This window comes from Odontesthes bonariensis, chromosome 12 (genome assembly GCF_027942865.1).
Source record: "Odontesthes bonariensis isolate fOdoBon6 chromosome 12, fOdoBon6.hap1, whole genome shotgun sequence".
NCBI classification, from domain to species: domain Eukaryota; kingdom Metazoa; phylum Chordata; class Actinopteri; order Atheriniformes; family Atherinopsidae; genus Odontesthes; species Odontesthes bonariensis.
Window position 1 is genome coordinate 18,385,135 of NC_134517.1, and position 17,218 is coordinate 18,402,352.

General features: G+C 41.7%; 1 protein-coding gene across 3 annotated transcripts in view; it reads right to left on the reverse strand.

Annotated features, from left to right (window-relative positions):
- The window catches only part of col4a2 (collagen, type IV, alpha 2), a 70,717-nt gene that overhangs the window by 18,879 nt on the left and 34,620 nt on the right, over positions 1–17,218 (reverse strand). For all 3 annotated transcript variants that reach the window (XM_075479454.1, XM_075479455.1, XM_075479456.1), the window contains 14 exons: positions 4,196–4,330; positions 4,064–4,108; positions 3,857–3,973; positions 3,690–3,758; positions 3,523–3,558; positions 3,362–3,415; positions 3,218–3,253; positions 2,991–3,032; positions 2,099–2,161; positions 1,921–1,965; positions 1,736–1,789; positions 1,605–1,640; positions 1,449–1,493; positions 448–511 (listed from right to left, as the gene is read on the reverse strand). In XM_075479454.1, coding sequence (XP_075335569.1) covers positions 448–511; positions 1,449–1,493; positions 1,605–1,640; positions 1,736–1,789; positions 1,921–1,965; positions 2,099–2,161; positions 2,991–3,032; positions 3,218–3,253; positions 3,362–3,415; positions 3,523–3,558; positions 3,690–3,758; positions 3,857–3,973; positions 4,064–4,108; positions 4,196–4,330 — 841 coding nt within the window. The remainder of the gene's footprint in view (positions 1–447; positions 512–1,448; positions 1,494–1,604; positions 1,641–1,735; positions 1,790–1,920; positions 1,966–2,098; positions 2,162–2,990; positions 3,033–3,217; positions 3,254–3,361; positions 3,416–3,522; positions 3,559–3,689; positions 3,759–3,856; positions 3,974–4,063; positions 4,109–4,195; positions 4,331–17,218) is intronic.

The window sequence follows — 17,218 nt, forward strand, 5'->3', positions numbered from 1 at the left end:
CCCCGCACCACAGCAATTATTTTGCTTTACAGTTTGCGTGACAATTTCTTTTGATGGCGTCTTTGTGGACAACAAATTAATGAGTATGACCACACACTAGCAGCCAGGGCTAACACGGGGATCTGTTTTCACGACAGGGGTGTTACATCCCGCAGCTCTTGGGGGAGCGAAACATTTGCCAAATTCTCTGGTGTTGCTTTAATACTTCTGAGTTACAAATGATGTTTCACTTCCTCATTGAGTAATAACTCATCTGTCGCTCACCTCTGGCAGCCATCTTTGGGTCTACACTTCAAATTTTAGCCAATTTCTTTCTCACGTTCACAGTTGCTTTCTGCTTTGTTAGCTCACCACCTAAAGTACAAGTTTAATCTTTGAGTAACAACTTCTTTCTGTTTTGAACTGACTCTTTATTAGACTGTTTTCCTCAGGCTTTAATTGTCTTACCAGTTGAAGACCAGGGCCAAAAGGATCCTGATGAAATCAACTCTCCTGCTTCGCCTCTGACTCCCTAAAACAAACAAACAAGAAAAAAAATACCGTCAGTCTCTCAGTAGGCAGTGACTCCTTTATTAGCATACAGGTAAATTCTGACAGATCTTGGGTAGAAGGGAGGCGGTACAGCAGTCACACATATTCGGCTGCATATTTTCCTTTTATTTGATCATGTTTCCTTCTGTGCTTTTTCTTCCTCAGAGACAATCATGTCAGCAAAATGGAAAGATGCAAAGGAGGTCGATGTCGAGCAAATGAAGCCATTTAATGAAAATAAATGATCATGTCAAACATTGTTTCGGTCAAATGGGGCAAAAACTAAACTTGAAACTCAGGGGTTAGCAGCGGTTTGTCTTTGGTCCCCCACTGTGGCTACTAGCTATTTAAAGGAGGCTGACTTTGTGACAAGTCTCATAATTCCATGAAAAAAAAAGTCCAGAAACATCTTACGGTTTCCTTCTTCAGTGTCTCTATTAACTTTAAGGCCTCCAATTCTAAACACTCCGAAACTTTGAAACGTTTACACAAAGTTTGTCTCACCGTGTTTGTTTTTAATCTTATAAAGTTACTGGAAGTTGGACTTTTTATCAATATCAAATTATTGTGCCTATGTTTCCCAAAGAGTTCGCCTCGTGTATAAATGTTCATAAATTCAACTTTGCGTACTAAGAATAATCATCTATATCCTAATAATCATGCCAGGTAAACGATCTATTATCTATAATGAGTTTAGGTGACGACTATCAAACAAACTCAGAGGAGTAAAAGCATTTTATTTTTTAAGCTGTTGAGAGCATAAAAGGCAACATCAAAATGATGGAATGTACATAAATTTTTTTTAGCCAATAATTGCACTTGGCTATTAATAACAAACAGTTGTTTAAAGTGACATATTTTTAGAAGTCACTTAAAAAAAACGGGTAAGCAGGGATTTGAAGTGGCTGCCGTCTCACCTTGGGACCAACACTGCCCATCAGACCTCTTTCACCATAATCGCCCTGAAACAGAGTTGGACATGGTCACAAAATTATTATCATCAATATTATTATCCCTTTTCATGAGCATTAGGGACAATTACACATACAGAGCGCCCTCACACACAGGCTTACCCGCGGTCCAGGACGTCCATCCGCGCCCCTTTCACCCTGAAAAAGAATCAGAAACAGCACACAACATACGTTTAGAGCAAGCACGGAGAACAGTGTTTGGATGAAATGTGTAGAAATGTGCCTGGGCTGACCAGTGGTCCAGGGAATCCCATTATACCACGTTCTCCTTTGTCTTCTTTGTCTGGCTGAAAAACACCAGACAGGAAAAGATCAGCGCAGATGCCATTGCAGCTGTGAGCGCTTGTGTGGTAACGTGAAGCAAAGAAAAGTTCTCATGTGCTTATACGTGTACGATTGTTCCTGAGTGAACACATACCATATCTCCTTTTTCTCCTCTTTGACCTTTTTGTCCAGGAGGTCCCTAAAATAATAAGAACAGTTTTATTATCCACGCGTCTTCGTCTGAAACACACTGTCTTTTCATATTTGAGAAATTATCTTCAAATGCCATCGGAGCAGGTCAACGTATGAAAATGAGTGCTTATTGTTATTACGGCGGGGGGCAGACGTTGCTGACGAGTATAGTTTCCCGGAAACCCCGGTGGTCCGATATCCCCCTGTGGTCAAAGCAGGAAATGCAAAGAGAGTCAGCTAATACATAATGCCTTGAAGAACATTCAAGAAAATGCAATTGAACTCATTTTGTGTAGAATATTTCAACAAAATGCCCAAAGTTACTGAACATCAAAATAATTAGCAAGCCTTCCATTATAGTGAAATGGCAAAAACAACAACCGCATTTGACTGTAAAACCTCTGACAGCCTCTAAATGTTTCTTGAAGGCTTCTTTCTGCTGATTGTTTCTGTCGCTCCTCCAATGCACGTTTCTTTTTGCCAACTCGTGTTTCCCGGCTCCCTCGAAAAGTTTTTATTGGGGTTTATGACTGTCGGCCATTTTAAAATCAAGATACGAGCAGTTGTTGCCTCCCCCGTGCAAGCTTGCAAAACTAACTCCATTTTAAGCCATTCCTCTGTGATGCTGGGTGTCTGGTCGAGGTCTGATGCTAAGTGACAAATTTCATTCTAAAGAGACTTTTGACCACTTTTAAAGGTAAGAAGGTGTTTTTTTTATTTTTTATTTTTTATCTTCATGGGCTTCATATAATCACCTGTAAACTAATCCAGAGATCTCCGCTCTGGTTTCATCTGTCCAAAAAACCTTATCCCAGCATAAATGTGACTCATCTATTAAAGGTTTTGTTCAGGTGAGCTTTAGCTACTTTGCGTTCAAAGAAATGATAAATGACACGCATCAGATATTTTGTGACTGATATTTTGCATAAAAATTCACGATTTGTATGCAACAATAACGATTTCATTTCACATATCTGCTTTAAAGTGACGGGAGCTGACTTTACGAGTAAATTTGTAAATACGGTCACTCACTGGCTGTCCTTGGACTCCCTTGAGCACTTTGGTCATAGTGCCCTGCAAAGAGAAAAGCAAAATACATTGAAGCAGCATTGATCATTTCAAATCCCTACATTTATTTACAGCTGACATCCCACATAGACAGAAATATTCATTGAAATGTAAAAATAGGGCAATTTTTACACACTCATACATCAAATTTACATTCCAATAATTGCTTATATATATAATAACTGTCTTACCTTTGGTCCACGACGACCTGGGGGACCTGGTGGGCCCTATACGAAGACAAAAACTGGTTCAAGACAAAAAGTTTGCTTCATCATAGATTTGGTTTCTTTAGAAAACTCCAAAATTGTTGCTCTGAAACAAGTGCATACACTCACCTTTGGTCCTATTGGGCCTCTGTTACCGTCCAATCCTTGCTCTCCTTGAGGTCCCTGGGAAAAAAAAGAAAAAAAAAGAAAGAAAGATGACATTCAGGAAAAGGTGCAACTGAACAACAGTGACTTTCAGATAATGAACTGGGGAGGATGACGTGTCTTACAAGTATCCCGTTTTCTCCTGGCGTGCCTGGATCTCCCTGACGAGAGGTGTAAAAAGATTCACGGACTGAATAAAACCGTACGCTTTTACAAATATCAAGGCGTCAATGCAATTTGATTTTATCTTACGCAACAGAAGGCCTGTTTTATATAAACTACTCTTCCTCACCCTGAAACGCTCCATGTACACTCTGACATCCAGAGTTTCTCCTTTCTCTCCCTTCCTTCCTGGTTGTCCCTGGGGAAAAAAAAAAAAAGCACAGCATTGATCACTGACGCAAACACAATCTCTTTATAATAACAGAATGCTCTTTACGGAGATTTAGAGTTACACACGTGAAATCCAGGCGTGCCATCATAGCCGTTTGCCCCCTGGAACCCTGATTCTCCTTTAGTCCCATTACAGCCATCTGCTCCTGCCTTCCCCCTCGAACCAGGTTGCCCAGGGTGGCCCTGCAGAGAAAAGGCCCGAGCAAGACCAATACCCCGTCAGCAGGCTGCGACATGCTACAGTATTCATCAACAATGCTGGTTGGGACTTACGGGAATGCCATCGTTTCCAGAGAACCCAGGTACGCCGGTCATTCCCTGGAGAGTGAAAACAGTCACACATTCAGGAAAAATAGATTCCTCTGTCATGTTTTTCTAGCTAAAAAGAACAGATGGATAATTTACCACGCTGCCTTTAGGACCTATGATGCCATTATGACCTCGGTCACCCTTCCACCCCTTTGGACCTTGGATACCTGGATCCCCCGGTCGCCCTGAAACACCCTTTGGACCTTGAGGACCAAGAGACCCAGGCTGACCCTGAGATCAGGAAGAAAAAACAAAGAGTTAAAATAGACTTCAAGTCAAGGATGCAGCACACTGAGGAAACTTCAAACTGACGAATACTCAGTGCAAAAGTGTGATTTAAAAACCAAGAAATATAAAAAGCATCACAACAAACTTATATCCGGCGTCATTCTTTCAATACTCAACCCCCTCCGCCCCGCACATTATCTGTTAAACTTCTGATTTGGTTCCTTTTTTGCATCACCAGGGGGAGACAAAAACTTGTCTTTCTCAAACGATGGCCTCAGCTTCAGCCCTCTTCACTCTCTAACCCCACCCAGTGGCCAAACTGTATACTGCAAATGTCAACGTCAGACAGATGACCGCAAGATCAAACTGACTCGGTGATGACTGCACATCAACAAAATACAAAAGGTACATCTGGAGCTGACGCTGAAAAATGCCACTGAACTCTGTTGAGTTCTTTGAAAGTTTAAAAGGGGGCAGAATGGTCAATGTGAGACATTTACAAAAAAACCTGCATGCACCCTCTTTGTGACAAATGCAAAATCCCCTAAAACCCCATACACACACACCCACATGCACATCGTTTTCCCAAGACAGATAGAGCTGTAAAGAAATTACGCTTGGGTAAATGAAGCCAGATCTCTCTGCTGTCAAATCTCTCCATAATGAGAAGAGAAACGGCTGTTCAGTCATACTCAGACTATTAGTCTGCAGACGGCCGTTTAATCTGCTGACTAAATATAACAATTTGATGAAGACACTCAGAGGCGACGAAAGAGAGAGGACAGGCATGCATTCAGACAGGGAGGAATAAAAAGTTGGCTTGGATTAACTGCCACAGTCTGATCTGAACTGTCATCTCCTGAAGGTGTGAAGCGTTGTCTCGTCTTTACGGCGACTGCCGGCGCAGCGGAGAGAAATGCAAACAAACAAACCAGAGTCACGAACCCCCCGACCGGGTGGGGTGTGTGAGAGGAAACAAAAGGCAAGGTGGCGTCCCGTAGAAGAGAGAGAAATCAGGTGCTTTTCACAGATGTACATAACTTTTCAATAAGAGCACACTGTGACAGTTATGAACCCAACCAAGGGAGCTGCTCAGAGGGGCTGAGAGTGGAAAGCAAATAAAACCAGGACATCACTTTTATAGGGGTCGTGAGACATGTGATGTTTAAAATACCGTGTGAATTTGTTGCTGCTGGTGGTTTGTGTGGTCAAGTAAACGAAGACCTCAGAGGGCCTGACTGGGTTCCTGTGAGAACCAACAAACCCAGTGATGTTGTCAACCGACAGCAATACTCAGAGGAATTAATAAAACGGCAGGAAGCCTAAACAATGTCAAACAACAATTCAAACAAACTCGGACGAATCAGATGCACACAGAGCAGTGTGAGATAAAGCCTGAGATGAACCCGTGTAGCAGATGACCAGATGTGAGTGCACTCGTGCGTGCAGTTTGTGCACCCTGTGTCTGGTGGGTGGATTTTGGAAGATGAGGCGCGTGTTTTGTCTCCGCTGAATGTCGATTCCACAGCTGCTGCCTATAGGGCAGATAGCTGGCAACAAGTGATGCCAAAACACGTCAAACTCTACATGAATTATACGCCTGACAGTTTGAGCCGTCAATCCTTACATTTACTGGTATAAACAACTGTACCGCTGAGCAATCTCCCGGCGCAATCGGTGCAAAAATGACATCACGATATTGGCTCACCGGCAATGTTTCGCAATCAACAAGAATCTGCCCTAATTTACGATAAACACTGTGAGCTGATGTAAAGTCGACAACTTTAGTAGAATAACGAATCCAGTCAGGAAAATGAACGTCTGTGCCATGTTTGATGGAAATCCATCCCATTACTGTTGAGATGTGTCTCTTAAACTACAACTATGAATCTTGTGGTGGTTATTGTCATCGGTAATCATTCTAGGAGTCTCTAAATGGGAGCCATGAAAGAATAAAAACCCATCATCAGGTAGAATTGTGCCCCGCTTGGAGTGTGCGTTCATCTCAGCGGAACACAACCCTTTTTATAATTCAGCCTTTACAAAGAAAATTTGAAAAAAAAAAAAAAGATCCTCCTTCTTGACAAGATGACTGTTGCGACCTAAAGTTGAGAAACCGTCACCCATTTCCTTTGTTACAAAAAACCAAACAAACTGTTAATTATTTTGGTGGGAAAATAAATGTGTCTCTCTCGGCACATGACGTGAGATGAGCTTTACCCATTCACACAGCTGGAATTCATCACCCGAATTTTCTCAAGGAAAATGACTCAGAGTCATTATGACTCAGAGTCAATAATTTACACACAGAGCAAATACATAGTGACACAGGGGAGGAGCACAGAAAGCTGGAATGGGGTACAGAAGTAAAAAAAAATGGCATGTCTCAAATAAATCATGTGAGTGCTGCCTTGTTTTTTGTATTTGCAGGGTCCGAAAACCTGGGAAAAAAAAAAAACCTGAGTCCGACTGCTTTGTGGGGTCCAGAATTTTGGGAGTCCACAAGTTTAAAGAGCTTTTTGAGGGTCAAAATGTGGTGTTGTGGTTCGGGCTAAAATTAGGATTAGGCATTTATACGTGCTGGTAAGAGTTAGGGAGGTAATGTAGCATAGCAGCAGAGGGACCCTCCGAAGACAGAAAAACAAGGATGTGTGTGTGTGAACATGAGAGCCTTGTCTGGGGGACTGGCACGGTACACTTCTCATTATCTTTCTGCATGCCTTAAATAGAGGACTGATAAATACCAGTCTCTCTTTGTAGCTGTCAGAGATGTTTCTTGCTGTGTATTTCTGTGTGTGTGTGTGTGTGTGTGTGTGTGTGTGTGTGTGCGCAGCTACCAATCTCCTGGATCTCCAGTGAACGCCACTGTCATAATGAAGGCAGAGCTCAGTGAAAAGAGGAGACTGATGGTACACTGGTCAATCTGTTTCTACACTCACCCTCCTCACCGAAAGTGTGTCATGGTATATCCCTAAGAGTCGGGGTGAGGAGCTCAGTCAATGGGAAGGGGCTCAGAGTCAACTCACTGCTCCTCAAATCAGGGGTGAGTTCAATGAGTTCAGACATCTGGTTAAGATGCTCTCTCTCGGGAGAGGTTTTTTTTCGTATATGCTCGGGAGGTCATTTCTCAAGAAAATGGACCAGCTCTGTTGCGCCTTACTGTACTTGTCCTGGCTGAAATACTCCTAGAGAGTTATTGGAAAATGATCACGGCTGTGTGCCTTTCACCCACCTTTAAAGGATGCTATCTGAAACACACAAACCTTTTTGGAGCTAGTTTTAAGTCCACTAAACACTTGTACATGTTTTAGTCAAACTAATCACACGTGTTGCAGTATTCCGTAGCCATCTGTTCCATTAGGAGCCTTGATGTTTATCCTTTTCCTTCTTTTTCTATTCTCTCCTGACCTAAAATCTCAATTTTGTCTTCCACACTCGGCACAACGGGCATTTGCTCTCATTACTTCCACCCAGCATTTCCTTCCTTCCTCGACAAATTCTCAAGTGTTCTCACATCCATTTGCGTATCTTTTCACCCTCCTTTGTCTCCAGGTCTTTCCTTCCTGTAAAAGATTATTTGAAGAATGACAAACATGTGAGCCAGATACTGTAGATTGGTCAAGAGAGTAAACTGAGATGGATAAGAGAGAAAGAGCCGTTTCCTATATGTGAATGTAGTAAAATTCTGAATGGAGAGCCTGAGATCAGAAGAAGAGGGGCGCTCTTCAAACAGACAAGTCTTCACTAAAGGTCAATGAAAGCAGGCATGTTTGAATTCCTCTGTCTTTGAAGGCTAGTCATAACTTTAGCAGATTATAAAGCCCTGGAGACATATGCTGCCCTAAAGCTGTCTGTTTTGCAACTGTAGCTGTCTGTTCTCCTTTAGGCTTCTTTCTGTCACTGATGGCTCTCGTCATAATTTCTGGCTTCTCATCTCATGAGCTCACTGCTGAGAGATAATCTATGAAATATCTATGGATGGAAACCAAGTAAGATACTCTATGAAACCTCGAATGCTGCAACAAGCCCTCTTTAGTTTTATTATCTTATATAAAAAATGAAAATGCTTTCATTTTATACAACATCAGGGTTTACAAACACAACTCGTTCTTACTTTAAGTCTTTGAGACTGTCTTTTAGGCCAAAACTAAGTTTTAGGTACCAAAACCGAACAATGGGTGAAAAAGGAGACTAAAAATACGAACAACTATCCCACAAGAAACTTGAACCACACTGATTAAGTTAAGGTCTCCCATGGACCAGAGACCCAGTTCCCCAGGACGAGCGGCCCAAAACTCCTCAGACTCTTCGCTGCTGTGGTTTGAGTAAAACAGACACTACGGAAAACCTGCTGTATGCTTTATTGGACATAAATTCTCAATTTTTCCCCCTCTAATATTAGCTAATTATCTACCATTTTGATAGATGGCATTCAGTCCCCTGCCTTTGCACACTTTAAATCTAAATCGAACTCATGTTTGCCCACTGAGCATCAGACCTGAATTCCTGTCATTTAAACATAAGCTACATTTAGATGCACAGCAATAACGAGATCTTACTCCGAATAAGACTTTGCTATTAGAGTTTACGCAGCATTTTGCCATGTACACGGCAACTGCTTTACGATGTATGCTCTTGGTTCCAGTGGACGTCAAAACGGTGCGGCTGCAGAAAAAAAAAAGAAGAAAAGAAAAGAAACCTTTGAGGTGAGACTGCAGCACAGACCGTGCAGTAAAAAGAAGGCAAGTGTCTGAAGGGAATAAGAAAAAAAGAAAAAAAAAGTGTTTTTATGAATGTGCACGAGAAATCAAGACAGCTAAACTGACTAAGAGGAAGATAGTAAAAGAGCAGTGACACCCTGTCTGCTTTTTTATCAAATCCTTTCACAGCTCATTTAAGGGGCATCAACAAATACACACGCGTTAAATCATACGCACACCAAGCAAGTCACAAAGGCTTGGGTGTCAGATGATGGGGGGCTGATAGGAGGAAAGAAAGCCCATCTCTTTCTGGAACAACGCAAACAGAGAGTGAGGAAAGAGAGCTGCAAACTCACAGCTGCCGCAGAGATGTGTGAGGATACCGCTCATCGTGCGATGTGAGATTACAGCACCGAACAGCGGAATACCACCATTTATTTAGAAGAGATGTCTAAGCTACGTGATGCACTGAAGGGTGGGGTGCTGCTAAGGAGGAGGAAGACGCAACTTTTTTACCTTTGACTATTTACCGCAGAGGCTAAAGTGTGGGGATGCTGCGGCTCTTGAGCTTTTGGTGTTGCAGTTTTTTTTTTAATCTATCTATTCATTTTAATGGACATTGGACAGATCGGCTTCCATCGGCAGAAAGAGGTGAAGATCGTGGCAGTGGAGAAGAAGATCAATGAGATCATTTTACAATGGAAAAACCTAATTTTCTCACGTGCCTCTGAAAATATGTCACCATCATGATTAGTCAGTTTCAAAATGTTTAAGACATGTCCGGCAGCGGTGAAAAGAAAATTGGTTTGTGACGCTGACGTCAATGAAAATTTACATTTAGGTAATTAGCAGCTACATCTCTCCAGATCCTAAAAAAAGTATATTTAAAAAAAATATGATCAGTTTTAAGAAAACAAAGACAGTAAGCATGGATGAATCACAGATAAATCTGCATCAGAATGTGCCCTTCAAAAAGTAACAACATGCAAAGTAGTTTGACCCGTAGAGGGCACCCTGACTCCTGTTTAAACTCTCTTCAATGAACATAATGATGTGGAATCAGAAAAAAACTTTGACAGAGTAGACAAAAAACAGTTTAGCAAAGAGCTGTTTGGAGGTACTTGTACTTAAGTATTTTCTTGGCAGTATTTTGCCACTTTATACTTCTAATTTTACTATATTTTAAAGGGAAATAATGTACATTTTACTCCACAGCATTAATCCTTTCCTTCTCACTGTAATATTTACACTTAAAATATGCTGTATTTTCAGTGCTGCTGAGTCTGTATATATTTTGTATTTCTCTCGTTATGCTTGACAGAGTTTGGCCCCAGGGGGGAATTATTTGGGGAACCCCGCTGTATGATATGTCCTTTCCTCCATCAGTATGAGTGTCTTTGCATGGTCGTATCAACAACACATAGGAAATGTATGATCTTTCCCCCTCAAAACTAGCCTGGCTGACGCGTCCACAATCTCGATGAGATGGTGGTCTGGGAACTAGGTGTGCATTTTCTCGTATTTGAGGCGTGGTTTACGATTGCCTAGAGCCGTTTATTGGGCGCTACGAATGTCTATCAAATGGCGTCTGGTTCTTCCCATGCTGCTTTGCGCGCGATTCATAGCCAATTGTATCACTTATACCAGATGACGTACGTAGAGCGACAGAAATTCGACCAGGAAGAAGAAGAAAAAAAAGTAAAATAAAAGTAAACATTCGCTCTTAAGCTACTTAAAACACTTTCTAAGGCTGCATCGAACGGTAACGTTGTGTCCGCTGCCATGTTGGATTAACACTCTACAAGCTTCGGTGTCGTCATCGTCTTGCTGCCCCCCCCCCCCCCCCCCCCCCCCCGTTCTGTGATTGGTTCCCTAACTCAGGCAAAAATAAGGGCAGTGGTTTCCAGGCTGCCTTTGCAGTGTGAATGAAATCGCGCGCAAAGCAGCATGGGAATTCCCAGGCTACCTCATAACTGGAATTGGGCTCCTATACTGGTCAGCCGACACAACTAAGAAAATATGTTTCCCTTTATGATATGGTCAAACTCACCTTTTAGAGTTACCGCACATATTTTGACCTTGAAGAGTTTGACTTCTCACTTTGATTTGCCGATGGAGAAATGTCACTGTTGAGAGTGATTACAGCCGCAGCACCTATTGCTTTTGATCACAACCCACAACTCCACCATAGTTTTCACCATAGAGGACAGTGAAGCATCCCTTTAATCTTCTTTTTTATGAGAAAGTGTTCAGGAGGGATAGCTCCCGGGTCGGATTTTCCCCGCTATTTTCATTTTCCCATTTCTTGTTTTGTGTTTGTCTTATTTTTTTTTGGCCATTACCAAACACACCACATGGCAATGTGATGACCTTTGTTCCTCGATTTTCTATGTTCTTATGAATTTCTAAACCCTGCATTCTTAAGCAAACCCTTCATGAAATCTGGGGCACATCAGAGAAGCTCTGAGAAAGTCGCCTCTTTTCGCACTCGGTATAGAATGCACTAATTCTTCTTTCTGTGTGCTCAACCTCTTGTGTACGTAGTTATGTTTGCATTTCTCATTCCTAAGCCAAAGATCTATTAAAAGTTCCCCTGTCTGACACCATAAATTTCATCTGGGTCCAGACTGTTCCCTGGGGTGAACAGTTTGGGAATGACCAACTAAGAACAGGATGGGAACACACAGCCCGGGGTGCAAATCTCTGACCTCTGAGAGGAATAAAATAAATTGATAAACAACTGGCCGGAAACTCGCTCTGTTATTCCATCTGTCTGCCAATTTTTCTAATTGTTTACACAAGAAAAGGACAGTTACTGATTCAATTATTAACCATTGGGATGAGTAAGGTCAATGGAGGCTGGACTTACACAAAAACAGTTATTGTGTCTTTGAAGCAAACATTAAAATAATGCTGTTACCAAAAAAAAAGAGAAAAGATCAAACTTCTGAATATGCAGAATATTTAACATGTATTCGACCACTGGAATCATATATTTTCTAACCTTTTTCAAACCTTCACCTCTCCCATACCTTCTTCCAGGACTTTTTTTCATAGTTACTGATTATTTAATCATCTTTTCATTTACACAGTTGCAAACTATGTTAATGCCACATGTCTGAGTTGGCTTGCCCTCTTGGTGCTTGTATATACTGTATCTTCTCAGAAATAACACTGTAATCTAAACTGGAACTTTTGTGGGGAGGGAGGACTGATGTTATACATCCTGATGTCATCAACATTGGACGGGGAGCCGACAGCCGCTTACTTCCTGAGAAACTTCTTCAGGCTCTGCACGGACGAGTGTTTTTTACTTTCACAAAACACTCGCTCATGTGAGCTCCTCCTGCTGAACTTGAAATCACAGTAAGCCACCTGCTGCAGGAATGCCAAAAACACTTAACTCTAAAGACAAATTAGATTAGGTGCTGAGGAAAGTAGATAAGTAGTGGAAAAATTAAAAGTTTGAGTGTGACTACAATGTTCTTAGGGGCCATGTCAACCAAACATGGCAAAAGCCAACTGCTCAGAGAACTGGGAAAGGCAATGCTAATCAATGTGCATTTTGATGCTAGTTTTCTCATCAAATGCATCTAAATCAATTAAAGAAGTGCCTACAACTAAATCATACAATAGGTTAGCGTATTAAATCACAGACAAACGACAACTCTTTGTATTCTATACATCAACATTTACCACAAAGGCATTTTCAGTGATAAGCTTACGAAACAGTTCCAGTAGCTGTGCTCAGAAGCAAATCTTTTTTTTTTTTGGCTTTTATGCCTTTAATGAACAGGACAATTGAAGAGAGAGACAGGAAGCAGGGGACAGAGAGAGGAGGAATGACATGCAGCAAAGGGCCCTCCGATGCGGGACTCGAACCGGGGCCAACTGCAGTGAGGACTGTAGCCTCTGTACATTTGATTACCTGTTTTGGGCTGCTTCTGTCATTAGCAGGTGGTGGTATACAATAATGATACGATACGACACCATACGATGCAATATGATATACGACACGATGCTTTGCACATAGATGCCTTTGGATACAACAAAATTTTAATGATATGAATGTCTAAACAGTGTCGTGTACATAGTTTCCCCCCAGTAGTAAAACACTGTGAAAATGTTGCCCAATCCATTTAGCATCAAACTGATGTATTTAAAAGTTTGATAGAAGTGGGGACAAAAGAGTTTTTGAAACGACAAGGTTTACAGTGGAGAACTCAATATTGTCTACCAGAAGGGAAAAAACAGCTTGTATTCTGCGTAGACGACATGTTATAGGCCAGTCAATATCCTCTGAGCTTCTCTGAGATCAGACTGCTCATAAACAGACTCGCTCCTACCCATCACCTTCATGGCTGTGTGCACCAGATGAGTAAGCTTAATTCTCAGTTGTAAAGTGGGGTCTTCAAACCGTACGGACATCCCACATTTGACTAAGCTCTCTAATGTATTTTCAACTGGATATATTCTGATTATTCTTTCATGCCAGTGAATATTGTCCAGGCTTGTTCTCTAGAAGCAGATAGAGCAGGTAGTTTGTCTGATGACTCGTGATGGTAAAGACAGATTTGTATTCAGTGGTTCCATCTGCCCAAATGCACAACACACTTTTTTTTTTGACAAGAGCACAAACCACCTCAAGCTGGTGTTAAAGCTTGTTTTTAGTGTTTATTCTTTTAATTTATCCATTTCTATCTATGTTTTCACTGCACAACTTATAAAATAATAGAAACCAAACTTGAAAGACGTTCAAGTGAAATGGAACTTCATACTGTTTCACCTCCTTAGTAATGGCCAAACACTCCATTAAAGGCATAGAGGGCCTCGATGTTAGTTTTGGAAACTCGTGACATTTCCCTGCTAGGGTGTTGGAAAGGTGTGGGGAGAAGAGGTTTCATTCGTCTGGTAAGCACTACGTGCACACATACAACAGTTTAGCACTTCTGAACAGATCTACTTCCACAGAAAACAATTTGAGTGAAAGAAAATCATGAAACAACAAAGCGAATAAACTATGGACGTATGGCAGAAAAGGACAAAGGAAGGAAGGAGAAGTGGAGTGATATGAGGAGATAGGAGGGGGCATGTTTAAGCCTTATTCAACAAAGGGAAATAGGATAAAGAAGGAGTGAATGAATGGACATGTGAAAAGAAAGATGGATAATGGAAGAAGAGAAGAAAGAAATTCGGGGAAACGAGCAGAAGAGGCTGTGAAGGTGAAATATCTGCCTTTTCTCTGTGACTCCCATAGTTGGACTCAGACACTTTTTCGTGCATTTGGTCCCACTGCTCTGTGACCTCTCTCATGTTTTTCTTGGACACATTTTTCTTGGACTCATATCCTTAAGAGTGGCTTCCCTCATGGATGATGCACAAAGGGGAAATGGGACTCAGCCCCCTCCGGAGGGCTGGGTGTCGGGTTAAGAGATAGGCCGGAGGGGCCTCGCTTCGAGAGCGCACCGGGGCCTTTAACTGAGGCGGATGCACCGAGGAGGACTAAGCAGAGTAAATAAACTTCTGGGAAAGATGTTTAGATATCTATTAGAGTATGTTTAGATCCTCTGGCTGCAGTCAGGAAGGTCAGCTTTCCGAGGACTCTGAGAATGCCTCAAAAATCCTTTGATGACCATGATGGATCAGACCTGATGAAATAATGATACACTTAGAGTGAAGAACACCTTACACTGTCACACAGTCTACAAGTACAACTAAAAAAAAAAATAAATAAATTTTGATAAGGAGTATTAGGGTCTGTTGCCGTGGAGACAAACCTCCAGACAAACCAACATCTAATTTTGATGTTTCCAGTTGGTGCAGCATGTTCCTCTGACTCATCCTTTTGAATAACTGCTAAGTGATGAGAGGGGTGGGGGGGTGTAAAAACAGACGATGAAAAAAATGACATTGGTCGTTTGTTCTTTGTTTCTCATGGAAGGCTGCTGATCTTTGTTTGGACCCTCGGCGCAGAGGGGTTTGGCTGTTCTCAGACCAGTTTACATTAGAATGAATGTGTTTAGACTCGGAGCTAATTTCTGCACGTGCACACGCATGTGCCAGAAATCTGACGGCATCCAGACCGTACAGATCCGTGCTCAGACTCAGTGGTTAGTCTGAAACGTGTGCGTGTGTGTTTGACAGAATCTGCATGCGTGTTGAGCTTATACACCGAAGATCAAGTGTGTGTGTGTGTGTGTGTGTGTGTGTGTGTGTGTGTGGGGGGATCGTTCCAGGGTGAGAACAGAACAGTCTGGACCTCCAACTATCCCAGGGGTCTCTGGGGCCCGACACCTGCGCTATTGCCTCACATCAGAGGAATGAAACTTCTCAAGTCTTTGGTCCGAGCGCATGTGAGCGTAAGCAGGACACAGCTGCAGTCTGAGTGTGTGTGTGAAAGATAATACATGTCTCAAATGAGGTGTTGCTCTCACCTCTGAGATCAACCACCTGTGTGTCGGTATTGTGCGTCTGGGAGGGTAATGAGGACCATCAGGGGCGTGCCACCTCTGTAATCTAACTGTTACATGGATGACTGCAGTCAAAATGACATTACAGCATCCATACGGTGGATCACGCAGGGCGCATGCTTATTCTTGTGGGATTACACCGAGAGAAGTCAATTTGCTCTGAAAAGCTATTCAGTGGTGTTCATTCCGCCCAGGAGCACAAAGGTATTTAGTTTATATTCAATTATATTTAGAGTTTAAGAGGCCATGGGGGCGATGATGAAGCGTGTGAAAGTTACAGTAAAAATGATTATCACCAGTTTGTTGTCAGAAAATGCCGCAAGTATTGACACAACAGTCATAAAATTGATATTTTGCAGCCATTTCAAATTCATATAAAGGCATCCTGTCTGTAGGTCTCTGGTTCTGTTTGTGTAACTTTATCACAGACATTTGGGGTTTTCTGTGTTAGTATTGATTTGGTTCTTGTTAGATCTCTGTTTCATGTCCTGGATTGTTTCATTTCCTCAATTTGGTATCTGGTTCCTGCTCACCTTTAACACCTGGACTCATTTAGCAAATTATTGCCTTCTGGTGGTCAAAGTACTTCCTGGTTTTCTTTGTCCAGTGCCACTACACAATCTTAGTTCGCCATTGCTGCTTTCTTACATTGTCAGTTTTTCCACCTCTGCTTGGTTCTAGTTTCTTGTTTTTTCAAAAATGTTTTTTTTTTTTGGATATCCTGAAATGGCAGCATCCTCTGATCTTTGCTTTATTGACAAAGCTGCTTTGGTCCTGTCATCTGGTTGCCTCCTGTCTGCTCTGTCCTGCATTTGAATCCTATTTCTCTTACCATAAACCATGACCTATTCTCATCTTTTCCTCTGATACAAAACATCTATGCAGTTTTCTCTACTTCAGTTCCCACTGCACATCGTCATCGTTGGGCCAGTTGGCTATGGTATTGCTTTTTGCTTTGCTATGAACAGAGACACATCATTAGCCGTTATATAGCTCACTTAAGAAATAAATTAATGAATGAGTTACGAGGTGAATTTTGGTGCCCCAACTGTCCTATTTGTGGTGTGATGTTTTAACAACCTGGGCCAGTCCAGCACATGGCTTGCAATGAGATTGTGCCTGAAAGAGTCATCAGCACCAATTGATCTATCTGATCTGACGAGGACAACTGAGGATAAAATGAGAATTGAGACTGAAGTAATCTGTAGTGTGAGTTCTTGGGTACTATATGCGCTTTCATACAGTAATAACATGCTTTGAAGGTTACTGAGCAAAGTTTATATCCAAATTTACATCTGAAGCTACAAGAAAGATCTCAAAGTGGACATGCACCATCAAAGAGGCCAATGACAGAGTATGGCACACTCCACCGCCTGAAACTAACTGTTTTGATAAGAGCTGAAAATTTATGATTGAAATGGGAGTTATGGTTGTCTGTCTCTGGTATTTCAGCAAAAGAAGTTGCAGACATTTCATTAAGACCTCAGGAAATTGTGACAACTTTTATAAAAAAAGGACACAATATGTCTTCTTTATTGTCTGCAACAAAAACCACAGCGATCCGCCAAGCAGTTATGAAGACATTTCATGGAAGACCATAAATACAAAGCTTATAGTAAAATCTGCATGTGATCATTAGTGTTTAGTGGCAAATGACAATGTTTTAAAGAATAATAATGTAATATACTCTTGGCGCTAAGTGACATGGAAGTCAGCCAATC